At 39.6% G+C, this 15555-nt stretch overlaps 1 protein-coding gene across 6 annotated transcripts in view; it reads left to right on the forward strand.

The window, feature by feature from the left end:
• The window catches only part of cnot1 (CCR4-NOT transcription complex, subunit 1), a 190227-nt gene that overhangs the window by 46597 nt on the left and 128075 nt on the right, over window positions 1-15555 (forward strand). For all 6 annotated transcript variants that reach the window (XM_078543933.1, XM_078543932.1, XM_078543931.1 and 3 more), the window contains 5 exons: window positions 7111-7179; window positions 7297-7351; window positions 8896-9099; window positions 10543-10708; window positions 14646-14772. In XM_078543933.1, the coding sequence (XP_078400059.1) occupies window positions 7111-7179; window positions 7297-7351; window positions 8896-9099; window positions 10543-10708; window positions 14646-14772 (621 nt within the window). The remainder of the gene's footprint in view (window positions 1-7110; window positions 7180-7296; window positions 7352-8895; window positions 9100-10542; window positions 10709-14645; window positions 14773-15555) is intronic.

Genomic DNA, 15555 nt, shown 5'->3' on the forward strand with positions numbered 1-15555 from the left:
AAATTTCTCTTCATCTCAGTTCTAAATGGCCTACTCCGTATCTTGAGACTGTGACCTCTTGTTCTAGACCTCCCCCCCCAGACAGAGGAAACATCATCTCTGCACCCAGTCTGTCCAGCCCTGTCAGAATTTTATACGTTTCAATGGAAACCTCCTCTTATTCTTCTGAACTCCAGTGAATACAGGCCTAGTCGACCCACTCTCTCCTCATACGACAATCCTGCCACCCCAGGAATCAGTCTGGTGACCTTCGCTGCACTTCCTCTATGGCAAGTATATCCTGTATATCCTTTCTTAGGTAAGGAGACCAAAACTGCACACACTGCACCAGGTGTGGTCCCCCCAAAGCCTTGTACAGCTGCAGTGAGACATCTTTGCTCCTGTACTCAAATCCTCTCGCAGTGAAAACCGACATACCATTGGCCACCTTAACTGCTTGCTTTCAGTGACTAGTGTACAAGGACACTCAGGTCCCTTTGTACATCAGCATTTCCCAATCTATAACCATTTAAATAATACTCAGCCGTTCTGTTTTTCCCACCAAACTGGATAACTTCACACTTATCCACGTTATACTGCATCTGCCATGTATTTGCCCACTCACTCAGCTTGTCTAAACCACCTTGAAGCCTCTTTACATCCTCCTCACCACTCACATTCCTTCCTAGTTTTGTGTCGTCAGCAAACTTGGAAATATTACGCTTATAATGCTCCTCTCAATACCAGAATCTTGGTTGTTTATAAAAATGTCAGAGTGATGGACCAAAACTGACCCTTGGGAAACACCACTGCAGACCTTTTCTCTTCAAAGGAATATGCCTAGTTTGTACCTGAATTACCATGAATGCCTTCCATTGTTCTGCTACTGCTTCACCCTGCAGTTACCTTTTCCAATTTACCTGGGCTAGGCCTGTTTTTAAATCATTGAAATTAGCTCTTCCCAGTTGAGCATTTTTATCTTGTATCTGTTCTGTTTCCATAATTACTTAAAACCAATTATGCTCAGGCCATCGTTAGCTAGAATTGATTTTGTCACTCTGCATTGATTTTTATCAATGTTCTGTGCAAGTTGTAGTATATAAATTGCATATTAAGAGTTTATAGCCTCAATATATGTCATCTGCATTGAATTCAAGGCAGTTCATCAGGTTTTGAAATGTATTTTTGTTTCGTTAATTATTCAGTAGTATATTTCAGGTTAATTTTTCTGGATTGTTTTTATTCTTTCACGGGATGCATTGCTGGCAAGGCCAGCATTTGTGGCTTATCCCTCATTGCCCTTGAGAAGGTGATGGTAAATAGTTAATGGTTGCTCTGTATTTATCACTATCTTTGGATTTCGTTTCTGGCTTTTGCCTCTTTACCTCACTTTTTCCTAAAGGTCATGGACTGACAGCTTTCGAAGCATCACACCTAACTGGTTCTACATATGTGAGCTTCGACATTATAGCTGAGCCCAATCCTGCCCTGTTAGCCTGCTACACATGGGCAGGTATTTCCTTAATGATCAGTGGTGGGAACTCTGACATTTATTCCCTCGCTCCCAATTCCCGTTGACCGATTTTCACTCAAGCTGAGATTACCTAATTTAACAGAGACCAGCTGTTGAAATTAGGACCTTTCTGATTTGTGTGGATCAGCACAGCACTAATGGGGCACTACTAATCATTGAGGGCATTCTGAATTTGTACATGCCTAATTGAATATGCAGTCCAAACCGTGTAAGAAATATACTTTTTTTTTGGTTCTAACTGTTTCTCCCTGCTCTCTAATCTATGAATGCTGTCTAGGATGGCATATTGGGAATTTTTGATCGATCATCTTCTCACGTCAGCTTCTCATTCTGAACCTATTTGATCAAACCCATTTCATAATCATTTCACTGTAGAGCTTAGAAAGAGAGTCCTTGCTCTACATCTCTTCGCTCTCAATTTTTGATATGTTCCCTCTTCCATTCAACATTTGATTAGGAACATTAGAGCAGTAATTCTGTAGCTACCGTTGAGCTAAGTGTGAAAAAACTAAATTTTGACAAAAATCTTGAATGGGCAGTGGTTATAAGTCAGTAAGCAATACGTCAAATAGTAAAAAGCTTGACTTTTGAAACCTTTGAATATTTGCATTGGCGAAGAGCTCTGGTTTTTTTGAAGGAAATGAAAAGGTCATTTGGCATTGTGTGGAAAACTAACAGGTTGATGCATCGTGGAAAGTAGGACATAAAAATGGCATTAAAGCCAAAATTTCTTCAACATATTTAGCATAAATTCTCACCAATGTGCATGTATGGAAGGTGAGGGAAATGTCCAGGCATTTTGAAATGTGTTTCTAGCGTTGACTCCTTAAAGTACCTCAGCAGCTAAATGCACTAGTATCCTCATTGCCCAAGGGTTGGGTAGGCAAAGATGCAGTTTATGAAAGTGGTGGAGAACTTGCTCTTCCAGAAGGCACTGGAAGCTGGGTCAGTTGAAATTTTTAAAACTGGGATAAATGGATTTGAGGTACAGGTCAGCCACAATCTAATATTGCAGGACAGGTTCAAGGGTCTGAATGGCCCTCTCCTGTTCATATGTATTGTTGCGCATGAAACATTTTAGATGAACATCTTGATAAGAAAAAGAAGGATGTCCATGGAAGTTACTAATTAGATCATAAGAAATAGGAGCATGAGTAGGCCATTTGGCCTTTCAAGCCTGTTCTGACATTCAATAAGATCATGGTTGATCTAATTGTGGCCATAAATCCACTTTTCTGCCTGTCACCCTTAACCTTCAACTCTCTTGTCGATCAAAAACCTGTCTTAACTCAGCCTTGAATATAGCCAATGACCCAGCCTCCACTGCTGTCTGGGGAAGAGAATTCTAAAGAATAACAAGCCCCCAGAGAAGAAATTCCTCCTCATTTTGTCTTAAATGAGCAACTCCATAATTTGAAACTGTGCCCCCAGTTCTAAGTTCCTTCACGAGGGAAAACCATCCTTTCAACATCTAGCTTGTTAAGCCCCCTCAGAATATTTTATGTTTCAATAGGATCACTCGCATTCTTCAAAACTCCAATGAATATAGGCCCAACCTGCTCAGCTTTTCCAAATAAGAAATAATCATCCCCGTAATCAGCCTAGTGAACCTTCTCTGAACTGCTTCCAATGCAAATCCTCTTTAATTTAGGAGACCAAAATTGTACACAATACTCCAGGTGTTGGTAATATCTAGCAGTGGTCTGATGAAACAATTTTGACTTGAATATGTAAAAGCTCACAGACAAAATTTGCATTGTCCTATTTGGACCTGTGCAATTCCTAATTGTCCTTTTACTGGTACATTCACATTACGACCAGACAGAGGACAGATTTCAGAATGAAGGTTCTGTTAAAAACAGGATTTTGCTGCTGTAACTATTCTAATTGCCAACAGGCTGTGCTTGATATCATCTCTTTAATAATGCTGGGTGCATGTATGCACATGAAACTTTTTGCCAGCTGCTGTTTTATTGTATTGTTGGAAGCATGAGTATTTGTGCTATGAATGCTTTTACAATGCTTGTAAAATTAATTTTAAAAGTAGAAAGCGACTCCTACATTTATACTTAAGGTTGACTTTTTCCCTATTTTGGAATTCATACCCAAATTGTTGAATTACTTAAAAACAAACTTTCAAAACACTGATGGCTTTAAATGCTCAACTAAAATAGCAAAGTTGTAGTTTATACCTGCAAAGTGGGTTATAGAAATGAATTTGAATACTAAATCAGTACTCCTTTTTAAACTGTCTCTTTAATGCCTTCAATTTAAATCAGGACATGTGCCTTGAATATAGGAACTAGAGTTCCATTTAGTCCCTTGAGGCTGTTCTGCCATTCGATGAGATCATGTTGATCTGTGAGCTAACTCTACATGTTGGCTTTTGCACCATGTCCTTAGCATCTTTGAAAGATTTATGTTGACCAATTGCAGACTTAAAATTAAAATTAACAATTGATCTAGCCTCAGTTGCCATTGTGGAAGAGAGTCCCAAACTACTTCCATCCATTGCATTAATTTCATTCCAGAAAAGTCTGGCTCTAATATTTTTAGGTTATTCTCCCTTGTCCTAGCCTTTCCAACCAGCAGAAGCACATTCTCTACTGACTCTTGAGTTGTCTTTGATGTCTTGAAAACTTTGATCAAGTTGGGTGGGGTCTTGCCTGAGCTGTAGCTTCATATCCCAATACAGTTGACACAAATTGTTATCATTTGTAAATTTTCAAGAGTCACTTTGAATTTTATATTTGCTGCTGCATGGGGATCTCAACTTCTGCATAATCTACCCTGACAGTGTCAACTTAAATAGGAATCGCAAATTTCAGTAGGTGCAATGTAACACTTGTCGTCAAAGTTTCTTGATCATGTGGATTTTGAAGTTTAATTATTACATAGTGCCTTTGGGGCCCAGCTTGGCACAGAAGCAGTCTCCACTCCTACATCAGGATTGAGCATAGGCAGGAAGTGTTGCAAATCTCCTTTGCCCACAGGCATGGATTGATGAAACTGTGTTGTGTAGCATCCAACATGATTCATGGGAGAGAGGACTTCTGGCCTTTGATATCTCCAACCAAGGTGTCCCAAGTCGCTGGCACTTGGTGCAATACTTTTTAAGTACTATCTGGTGGAATGCCCTTTCTGTTGAAACCAGTTTTCATTTGACTCTTATATTGAACATTAAGGAAACCACTCCACTGACAGAATGAGAGAGGTGTTGGCTGAGAGCCCTTGTATGATTTTAAGCGTTCCAGTACTGCGACTTGCTCAGCCATTGCCTTTTCACCAGGCAATTTTAATGTTAAAATGGATTGTACCTTGTGTACTGATCACGGTACTAACCCGGAGAAAAAAATCTCTTCTCGGACCTCAAATGTGGAACACAGTTGCCTGAAGTAATGGTGCTCATGATTTGAACTCGAGGAAAGAGGCAGCTTTACAAAAGAGCAAGTGAATTTTGTTTCCTTTGTGACAGAAGAGGACATAAGGAAATGGCCTAATTGTGGATGTTTGCAGAGGGCCTGCTAAAGGCAATGACTGAGCCATCTGAGCATAATGCAAGGATTGATGCTCAATTGGGTCAAACAAAATCAGGTCCTAAATTGAGTTAGGGTGTTATAACTGAGCAGCAGGATGATTTTGCTTATCATAATCCCATAGAATTCCAGCTGCCATTCTCTGTACTGCGGGGAAAATCATTTGGGAAAATTTATTCCGGGGCGGTCTTTCCAGCCTGCAAGCCTGATGACTAAGCCCTGCTCTCCAAATATGCAAAGGGTTTTGTTCAGAGATGTGGCCACCAGGAATAATTAAAAAATGTCAATTTCCTGTTTATTGATGGCCCTCATCACTTCTCAACAGATAAACAGCTGAGAAGTTTTATTCAGCGCTAGGCTTTAAATGTTTAACCAGCAGACCTTGCATAAGCTGTCTATTCAGATCGGTTTGGTTACTACTCAAATTTCTACTTCAACCAGGAATCTGACGTAGGCGATGTGGACAATGCTTTTTTCGGTGGCTGAGCAATTGCCAAAATAGCCCAAAACAAAAGTGATTGCTCCTGCTTCCAGAAACTACTGTTGCCCTCGCTAAAGTCTTTCCCTCGCTCTCATTTCTTCCCTTTGACCTTCCCCAACCCAAATTACTAGAACACAAGAGAATCGGAGAGCCATATCCATTGATTTGAGAATAGACACCAATTTCTTTGGACACCTGAATGAAGGAAGCCTTGGAAATCTTTCTTAACCACTTTGTCACCCCATGGAAAATTTCGATGAATTTTCAGATAAGGTTCAGCATTCCAAAGACAAGTAATTTTAACCTTTCTCTTTATTTGTTGAATGAATAAAATTCCCACTCACTGTTCCTCATTGAAAACACAATGTGTGGCTTCTCTTTAGAGAATATTGTTCTTGAAATCTTGGTAAGAATTGTGTAATTGTTTTTTTCTCCTTTTTGCGGCTTTGCTTTTAGTGTTTTATTCTGCACAGAGATTGCTTTTCTTAAAAGGGTGAGAAAACTCATACCTTTTTTGAGATCTTTATTCTTTATTGTATCTGTTATTTTTCTTTGAATCACCTGTTACTTCTCATGATTGCAATTCACAGTCCCACCCCTTTGTTTGATGAAGAACTTACCACATTGAATTGAATGTCATTGAATCATGATACAACAGCATAGAAGGAGGCCATTTGGCTCAACACATTTGTGCAGGCCCTCCAAAGGAGCAATTTACCTAGTGCAACTCCCCTGCCTTTTCTTTGTAGTCTTGCAAATTTTTTCCATTTCAGATAATGTTCTCGTTTGAATGCATCGATTGAACCTGCCTCCACTCTCGGGCAGTATATTCCAGTTCCTAACCACTCGCTGCATAAAGATATTTCCCTCATGCCTCCATTGCTTCTTTTTCCAATTCCTTTAAATCTGTGGCCTCTGATTCTTGATACTTCCATCAATGGGAGCAGATTCTCTTTTTCTCCTCTGTCCAGATCCCTCATGATTTTGATACCTCTATCAAATCTCCTCTCAACATTCCCTTTTCCAGAGAAAACCGTCTCAACTTCTCAATTTTATCTACATAACTGAAGTTCCTCATCTCTGGAACTATTCTCATGAATCTTTTCTGCACCTTCTCTAATGCCTTCACATCCTTCCTAAAGTGTGGTGCTCAGAACTGGAAGCAATGCTCCAGTTGAGGCCAAACCAGAGTTATTACAGGTTACTCTGTGCCCATGTTGATAAAACTCAGGATCTCTTCACTGTTAACTAAGTGAGATTGAAAAGGAAGCTTGTTGATAAATTGGCTGTTTTTAAGTTGCCAAAGAATGAGCAATAATGGGTTCAGATATCTGGTAAAAGCTAGAAATGTAGAGTTAATATTTTGGATGTAACTCGTCTGGCAAATGGTTCTCCCCTGCACCTCCTGACAGGTTGATCCATCTTTCTCTTTCAGATGCTGACTCGTCAGTTTTCATCTTCTGTTTTTATATTGCATTTCCAACATTTGTGGTTTTAATTTCACCTTATCTGACGCAGCCCAAGTTACACCAACTCTTTTTGTTCAAGATTTGTCTAATTAATTCTACTTTTCTCTTCAGAGTCTGAAACCTTCACCCCATCTGTTTACTCAGCTTAGTAAAGTGCTGAAGTTAAGCAAGGTCCAAGAGGTAAGAGCATGTGTTGTATGGCACAACAGCAATGTTTTTTATAGATGTTCTTGCACGTCTCTTCCGATTTACTTTTGACACGTTTCTGTTGTGACATTATGCACTTTTCTGTTTCAGGTCATCTTTGGCCTTGCATTGCTGAATTCTTCTAGCTCAGATCTGCGGGGGTTTGGTGAGTGACTTGTTTATATATAACATATTCAACCTCTGTTGTGCTGTGAAATTGGGCCATCTGAATAATACACTCATGGTATATGGAAGCTTGATTGGGTTAGCATGTTGTCTACATTTCAGACATAGGCTTGAATCCAGAACAGACTAATGGGTGAGAGTAGTTAACTTCCTTGCCCCCTCCTATGGCTGTAGTAGTCCAACATGAAATATTAGTTTTAACATAATTCTTAGTATGGTGACACCAGCACAAAACTGTTCATAAATTGGCAGTTTTGCTCAGAAAAGCACAGAAGTATGTGTGCTGTCGGAAACATTTGTTTAAAAAGAACTAATTAGTACAGTAGGGATGTTATGAGCAGTGAAGTTGGAAAGATGAAATGATAAGTTACTGTTGGGGAAATTTGGAATAAAATTTTCCTAAGTAAAAATTGAATCTACTCGGGCAGGAGTGAGTGCTTAGATTTGTCTGCCTAACTGATCAAGCTGCACAATATGAGTGAGAGAAGAAATACTTGGACAAACACAATTGTTTCCACAGATGGTATGATCAGTTAATTTTTCTAGTGGCCGATGAACTGTGCAGAATCATTTGAGGATACAAGGCTGGTGGCTCAGCTAGCCTAATATTTGTACTGCACTTATTTTAAGAGTTATTTTCTCTGGTCAGGAAATTTAGTTTAACAGTAGCTCCAGCGCACAATTATTTTTATTTTAAATTTGCAGCATGGCACTTCCTTAAAAAATCTTTCTTGGTTCTACATTGCTGTTTATGTTGGCTGCCATTGGCACTTCGGAATTGTAAGAGCTTCTAGAAGAATCAGGAGTTGAAAGCCGCTTTTTCTAGGATGACCTGTCTTAGATTTTTTTTGGTACCATCAGATTATTGGTGTTGTACACATTTGGCTTTCTTCGAAAGCAGTTTAAGTCTTGTGTTTATAAATAACTAAAATACTGAGTGTTAGCTTTCTTTCTTAAGTCATTAAGCAATGTACAGTTCTTTGGTACATTCTGAATGAGGAACCTTGGTTCACATCCGTATCCCTTCTTCTGGGGTTTATTTCTGTGGGTTTGATTTATTAAAAAGAAGGAGCTGTTCTTTGAAAGAAAAATTGAAAATTTTAAATAAAAACCATTAGATGTCGAAAGAACATGAGATTTTAATTGCACGTGATATCAGTTTTATTCATGTGCCGACAGAGGGACTACTCATTCTCCCACAGCCTCCACCTGTTAATTCTCTCTACCAGTTCAAAACTTCATGTATGGCAGAGCTTTAGCTATCCATTATAATGGAGAGGGTCCCTCTATTTCACCACATAATGGAAATTTAAAGGTAACTGAGAATCTGCCAGTCTGCCTGAGTCCTTTCCAGCAGCGCATACCTTTTCACTGGCAGGTTAAGCTGTTCCATTAACTCTTCCTGCTCATGGATTGAGCTTCCACCAAGCATCAACCTGGTGCTTCAATTGCCAGGTGTACCACCACCAAACAGGATTTAGGTGATAACGTCCTTGTATCAAACCTGTTTCTCTTGAATTTCAGCTCTCCAGTTTGTGAAACAGAAGCTCCCAGATCTTCTGCGATCTTACATCGACGCAGACGTAAGCGGGAACCAAGAAGGTGGCTTTCAGGATATTGCAATAGAAGTCCTGCACCTGCTCCTATCCCATCTCCTTTTTGGGCAAAAAGGAGCTTTTGGTGTTGGACAGGAACAGATTGACGCTTTCCTTAAGACATTGCGCAGAGGTAAGCAAAGTGTGGCTGTATAATCTCTAGTATGTATAGCTGGGGAAAAGACAATGGTGTGTTATTAGAGGGAAGTTGAAAAATCTTTTCCACCCAGAGGGTGATGGAGGTTTGAACGCACACCTGATGGGGTGGTAGAGGCAGAATATCCACCATTGCATTTTTTAAAAGTCTTAGATATGCACTTGAAGTGCTGTAGCCCACAGTACTCTGGACCAAGAGCTGGAAAATAGGATTGGGCTGGATGGCTCTTCTTGTGCCATTAAGGTTCTACGTCTATTTGAATTATTATGCTGTAGGGAATACCAAAAGCGCCCAATGTCAGCCATTTTACAATGTTTTGCAGTTCGTTTTTGGGCCTCAGTGGTAAGGTCACCATTTATTGTCCAGTTCTAGTAGCTCTGAGAAGGTGCTGGACTGCTGCAGTCCATGTAATGAAAGTGCTCACGCATGTCCAGAGCTCCAGTAGCAAAATGCACAACAAGATATGCTGCTGAGTCACATAGCTTTAGCTTGTCAATGGTTTAACCAGTATATCAGTGAGTGGATGACGTATAGAGACTACGAAGATCCCGAGTTTAATCCTTGGCTCAAGCTGGGATGGTTGATCACAACTGATGGAGTGATTGGGTATTATACATTTTGTTTTAGTGCTTCTGGGTAAGGTAGGCTACAATTTCTGCTCCTGATTAATGCTTAAGTGTATGTGCCTGTGTATTTATGTCAGGCGAAGAGTGGGTTAGGATAGACTGTGGCTGAATAATCTGACATTCATTGTCGAGACTTAGTCATATGTAATAGTCATGAAGAGGAGGAGCCAGTGGGCCCCCAGTGCCGTGGAAGTTTCTCAGCCTACAACCAGCGCTTTTGAGAGCGGGAGGTTGAGACGTAGAAAGAAATTGCTGTGACTTGGCTTCTAGTTTAATCTCACATTTATCCACTTATGCAACACGGAGAAGACAATTGCACTGTACTTCACATTGCCAAGCTGTATACATGTTCCTGAGGTACAATTTTACAGGTGCTGGTCATCCTTTGGTGCCTCATCTAAATGGGCATTTCTTACAATTGTACATAGTGTTGACAGGGTATTCAACATTGGAAGAGGCTCATCCATTGCTTGTCTAAGCTACATTGAGTGGGGAGGTGCTGGGAATTGGTTGTGCTAAAAGAACGGAGCGGAAGGGTGAGGGACATGAATTTAGAGGGGGAATGATGCTGGGATGTCTGATGGTGACCTGGGGTAGGTTGCATGTTATGTGGATGGAAGTAGAAGAAAGGGAAATTATTTTAACCCTTGTCTGGGATAGTTTTAAATACAGTTTTTGGGTAAATTATTACATTTTTGGAGGAATCTCAGTTGTTCTTTTGATTTTCACATCTGCTGATTCACTCTTTAAAAGGACTGCATTTATTATTAATTTCTTAATTTTTTTGTACTAGATTTTCCGCAAGAGCGTTGCCCTGTGGTGCTTGCACCACTGCTATATCCTGAAAAACGGGACATTCTGATGGATAGAATCCTGACTGATTCGGGAGGGATAGCGAAAACGATGGACAGCTCACTAGCAGATTTTATGCAAGAAGTAGGCTACGGCTTTTGTACAAGGTACGTATAAGTCCGCTTGTAACTGACTTTCACTGGGTTATTTTTAAATAATGCTCCATCTTATTCTGAGCTTAACTCCCAGTTAGTGCAGTCGGATCTACTCTGGAGTTGCTGGAATTTTTCTCTCATGCGGTTCGTTCAATCGACAGCAAGGATCCGTTTCATTTACAATTAAGATTTTTTGCAAGTCTGTCTTGTGTGAATATTAAATTGAGCTTGCCTGCTGTCTGCTACAAAAGTGTTCTGTCCTATAAAAATGCGCCCAATAGTTGCTGACTCTTAAGGGCATTAATGCAGGTGAAGTGACAGTAGCATTCAAACAATAAAGTTCTCCAGCATAAATAGTGATGTTGAGAGGCAGTAAATTGCCAGTGTCATCAACACTTGCTACTCAGACATGATCTCTTTTGAACTTGAGTTTTAATTAATTAACCCTTTTGAGGATAAACTCTTATTTTGTGCCCCCCCCCCCCCACCCACTCGCCCCCAATCCCAATGGTTCTATGGTTCTCCAGCCACAAGAAACAGAAATACTAAACACAGTTGACCTACTTCCAGATCTCTGCAAATATAGCTGTAAGCTGACGTCCAGAAGATGTATGCAAGTGGTTTAGGAGTATGACTGGCATATTTTTCTTTCCCTCCATGAGGACAGCCATAATAACATAGCTGGATCTGGTAGTACGGAGGCAACAGAAAGGGAAGATAATTAAAAGGTGCACTGTATCTGTAGTGCTTTGGTACCCCCAGCACTTAAAAATATGACTTATAATTTGAGCAGAGAGATTCATTTTACCTCATGAGAAAGTGAAATCCTTCATGTTTGAATGGGACAAGTGTTAGGTGTTGAATGTTAAGCTGCCAGCTCAGTGGTGAACTAACCACTTGAGTCTGTAATCGCGCTGTGGTACACCAATGAATAGTGACCTAGTTTATGTTTGTAAGGAAGTGAGATGGATTCTATACTGTAGTTGACTTTGGAGTTCTTGAAGCTGATAGTTGAAAACTGTTTTATTCACTAGCCTTAATAGGTTTGCAGATTGGCTAGTTGGATGTCTGATGAAATTTAATGCAGAGAATTGTAAGGTGATGCATTTCTGGGGGTAAAATAAGGAAATGTGAATACTAAATGGCAAATCTTTCTATAAAGAATTGATGAGCAAAAAGATTTAAGGAACCATGTATGCAATCAAATAATATGTTGACAATGCTGTTTGTAATGAAAATGGCAATTGGGGTGTTAGGTTATTTAAGAGAGTTAAGGTCAGGCTGCAATTAGAATACTGTGACAGGTTTCATGTGTTTTACTTTAGGATTAATGTGAATACATGGGGAGGGTACAAATGTGATGCACTAAGATGATCTCGGAGGCATGGCTTTATTGTTAAGGGAGACAAAAGAATAACGAAGTTTCAAAATTAGAGCTGTTCAAAATTATAAACTGTTTTGATCAGGTAATTAAGGAAAAGTATTTACATTTGTAACTAGAGGGTATAAATTTAAGATAATCAACAGAAAATACTCTTTTTACACATTGTTAGGATATGGTGTGAAGATGGATGTTTAATATTTTTTGGGAATATGGTGGTATTCTGTAACGAAGGCTGTGTGTGTAATTAAACTGGGAGAGTAAGTCAAGACAGCTGAAAGGTAAAAGTACTAGATGAATGCATTTGTAATTAGAAGCTATGGTGAAATTGAATATGAGTAAATAGATTGGGTTTTAAAATTTACATTTCAGCTGTTAAATTTCAGAGGGAGTTTAGAAGTGATGAGGGACTTCTACAATTTACAAAGGTTTCATAGGTGAACAAGGGAAGGTTATTAAATTTTATTTGACCTGAAAGTGGAGGCAATAGGAAAACATGAAAAATTGAGTTCAAAGAGGTGCTTAGAACAGTGGAGTCTAAGATCAGAGGGGAAAAGGATATTTAAGGAAAGATGTTTGGTTGAGTTGTGTTGGCTGTGTGGGAGATGTCCTGAGACCAGCTCTGTGCTGAGAAAAGTTGTGAATTTGAAGCAGCTATCCAGTTTCAAGCCAGAAAACTCATTGTATTCAGAAAGCAGTCTGTTTCTGAACTTCCTTCAGTTCCACAGCAGAGTGGAAGAGAGTGAGAAGTTGTGTGAGATACTTTATTAAAGTAGCAGCAATTTTTGCCATGGGTAATATCACTGGATTTTTATGGTTAAATTCTATAAGGTGTATTCTGCCCAAGTGGGTTTTTTGGGAGAATGTTTTGTAAAACTATTTGAATTTTAATCTTGTGTGTTTGAGTTTTTTCCCACCTGACAAGTCTTTCAATTTTAAAATCCTAATGGTGTTACTGGGATTCTATGCTTCTGGGATCAGTAGTTTTCCCCTTGTTTACAAAATACAAAAAAAAGGTTATGGTCAGTAAGACAAGTTTCCCTCTGGGATTTGGCTTGCTCAGCGAGTAACATCAGGTGTGGTCGTAACAATGGATTGGCCTACCAAAACCAATGCTGGAAACATAATCTGTTATGGAAAGGCCAATGTAGTGGGGCTAAGTCAATAGCTCTTTGAGAGCAGGTGCAATAAACTGAATGGCTTCCTACTGTTTTGTAAAATTCTGACTCTGACATTGGTTGGATTGAGCACAAAATGTTTATGCTGTTGCAAGGACTTTGAAGAAATTCTTGCAATAAAGTTGTGGCATCCATACTGAGTGCATGGACCTCTTGAAATGAGCAAATGTCCTACTTAAATGACAATCTTTAAAGCTTTTCTCTGCACAAAAGAGATTCCTTGCTGAGAATGCAGGTAGGATACCTACTCCCAAGCTTCTGCTTGTGCTGCAAACAGCCTTTCATTTTTGTTTGTTTTCCTAATTTCCCCCCCTGGATAACTGTGCAAACTCTACTTGGCCTATCCTGTGTAGTACAATTGGATTAGAGAACTTGCACAGTTGTAAATTGTGGTCACTAACTCATGCCTTGACACATGGTGGGATAGCACAATGATGTAACAATCAGTGACATTAACAAGAGGACATTAACTTTTTGGCTCTTGTCCACAGGCCTCTAAGCCTACTAATGTCCATGTGTGCATCCATTATAAAAATAGTCATTAATGAATGCAGCAGTGAACCTGTGAAGTAATAATCTTGTTTAGCAGTTAGTGGTGCTTTGTTCATTTGTGCTGACCTAAAGCCCTGGATGCAGAGCTGGATAAATGTGTGTCTGACACAGGTGTGTGTTGCAAGATGTTGTTTATCTGTTCAATACTCCCCATGGAGTTGTGATGTGCTTAAGTTGTGACAGGGAATTCATGTGTTATACTGCTATTCCCTCATAATTGCATGCTTGTGATAAAGCTATGTATGTCAATCTTCTGCATTCACCTTTTTATCATGGCAATTACATTAATGTGAGCCCAGCACATCGTGAGTGAAATCAGAAGATATTGAGACCCTGATTGTTGAGTCTGGCCCTTGTGATTTATGTTTGCTGCAGATTGTAGAGAGTTGATTTGTTTTATATGCTGATGTTTTCCAGTAACTAGTTGGGTTGCATTCATGATCAAAATGCTGCTGTATGAGCTTTTAAGTGTGCGCTCTGGCTGTGGGAGAGTTTTGCTTCTTGAATAGTTTGCTGTTGATTTTGTGCTCAATTGGAGGATGCATGTGAATAAATGAGTGTTATAGCTATCTCCCTCCATAACATTTAGAATTCAGAATGTTTTTCCCTTCAAGGAAGGAGACATTTTTATTGGGGTTGATTTTATAGAAGTTTATGTACCGTATAAAGGCTAGATTGGCAGTCAAGAGCTCTTTCCCAATAACCACTACATTTTTCCACCCATTTTAGTATTGAATCGAAGTTTCAAAGGAATCCATTACTTTTGGTTCATACTCGCAAATAACGGTATCGTGGAAAATAAATCTTCCTTACTGAATGAACGTTTAACTTTTTTTAGTGCTGAAGAATGCCGCCAAATCATTTTGCAGTTTGGGGTTCGGGAAGTGACGGCTTCTCAGGTTGCCCGGGTGTTGGGAATGATGGCTCGGACGCATTCAGGCCTAACTGATGGCATTTCCTTACAAGTAAGTGTAATACAAGCAAATAAAAAGAAACAAATATATAATGAACTTGTAGGATTGTGCTCTTGAACTAATGAGATACAGTATCAACATAATGTGGCTCCCTTTATGCTGGCAGCTTGTTGTCACTGTTCCCATTCAGGTATTCCTGTGTACAGACCCACTATCACAGCTTTGTCATTCTCTTGGTATTTCCTCAGCTGAGTCTCATTTCATCATGCAAAGATACTGATCTTCAATCAAATGCTATGCAGCCAAGGCTCCTGCTAGAGTAACAATATCACTGCATATTTGAAAATCCTCTCTTGAGGATAACATCTCCACACACAGCCTTCAGTGTCTCAGCTTCCCTGCTGTCTTTAATGTAACAATTTTGAACCAGATGTGTGACCACTTTTGGCCTGCATGGATTTCTGCTTCATTCTAAAATTTTCCCATCAAACCATACAGAAATCTTTATTTCTCTATATGCATCATCTTTAGCAGTTTGGTAATCTGCTAAACTGTTTGAGGTCTAGCCATTCCCAGGGATCATGGCCGGGTTTTAGGCATATCTGTTCACCTCTGCAGGATTTTCCATCCAGTGTGATTGAATTGGTAGAAAGCTGTGAATTGGTGAGAGCAAAATCTCTTTGCAATGAATTGCCATGCTTCAAGTCTGCAAAACTAACCTTTTTTCTGTCTCCAGGACTTTATTAATGACAGTGAAGATGTGGACTGCATATCTATGTCCACTGCTAGACCACATTGACTTTAGGCACCCTTTCAGGTATTCCGGAGTCGTGG

The sequence above is a fragment of the Cetorhinus maximus genome, chromosome 6 (genome assembly GCF_964194155.1).
Source record: "Cetorhinus maximus chromosome 6, sCetMax3.hap1.1, whole genome shotgun sequence".
NCBI classification, from domain to species: Eukaryota; Metazoa; Chordata; class Chondrichthyes; order Lamniformes; family Cetorhinidae; genus Cetorhinus; species Cetorhinus maximus.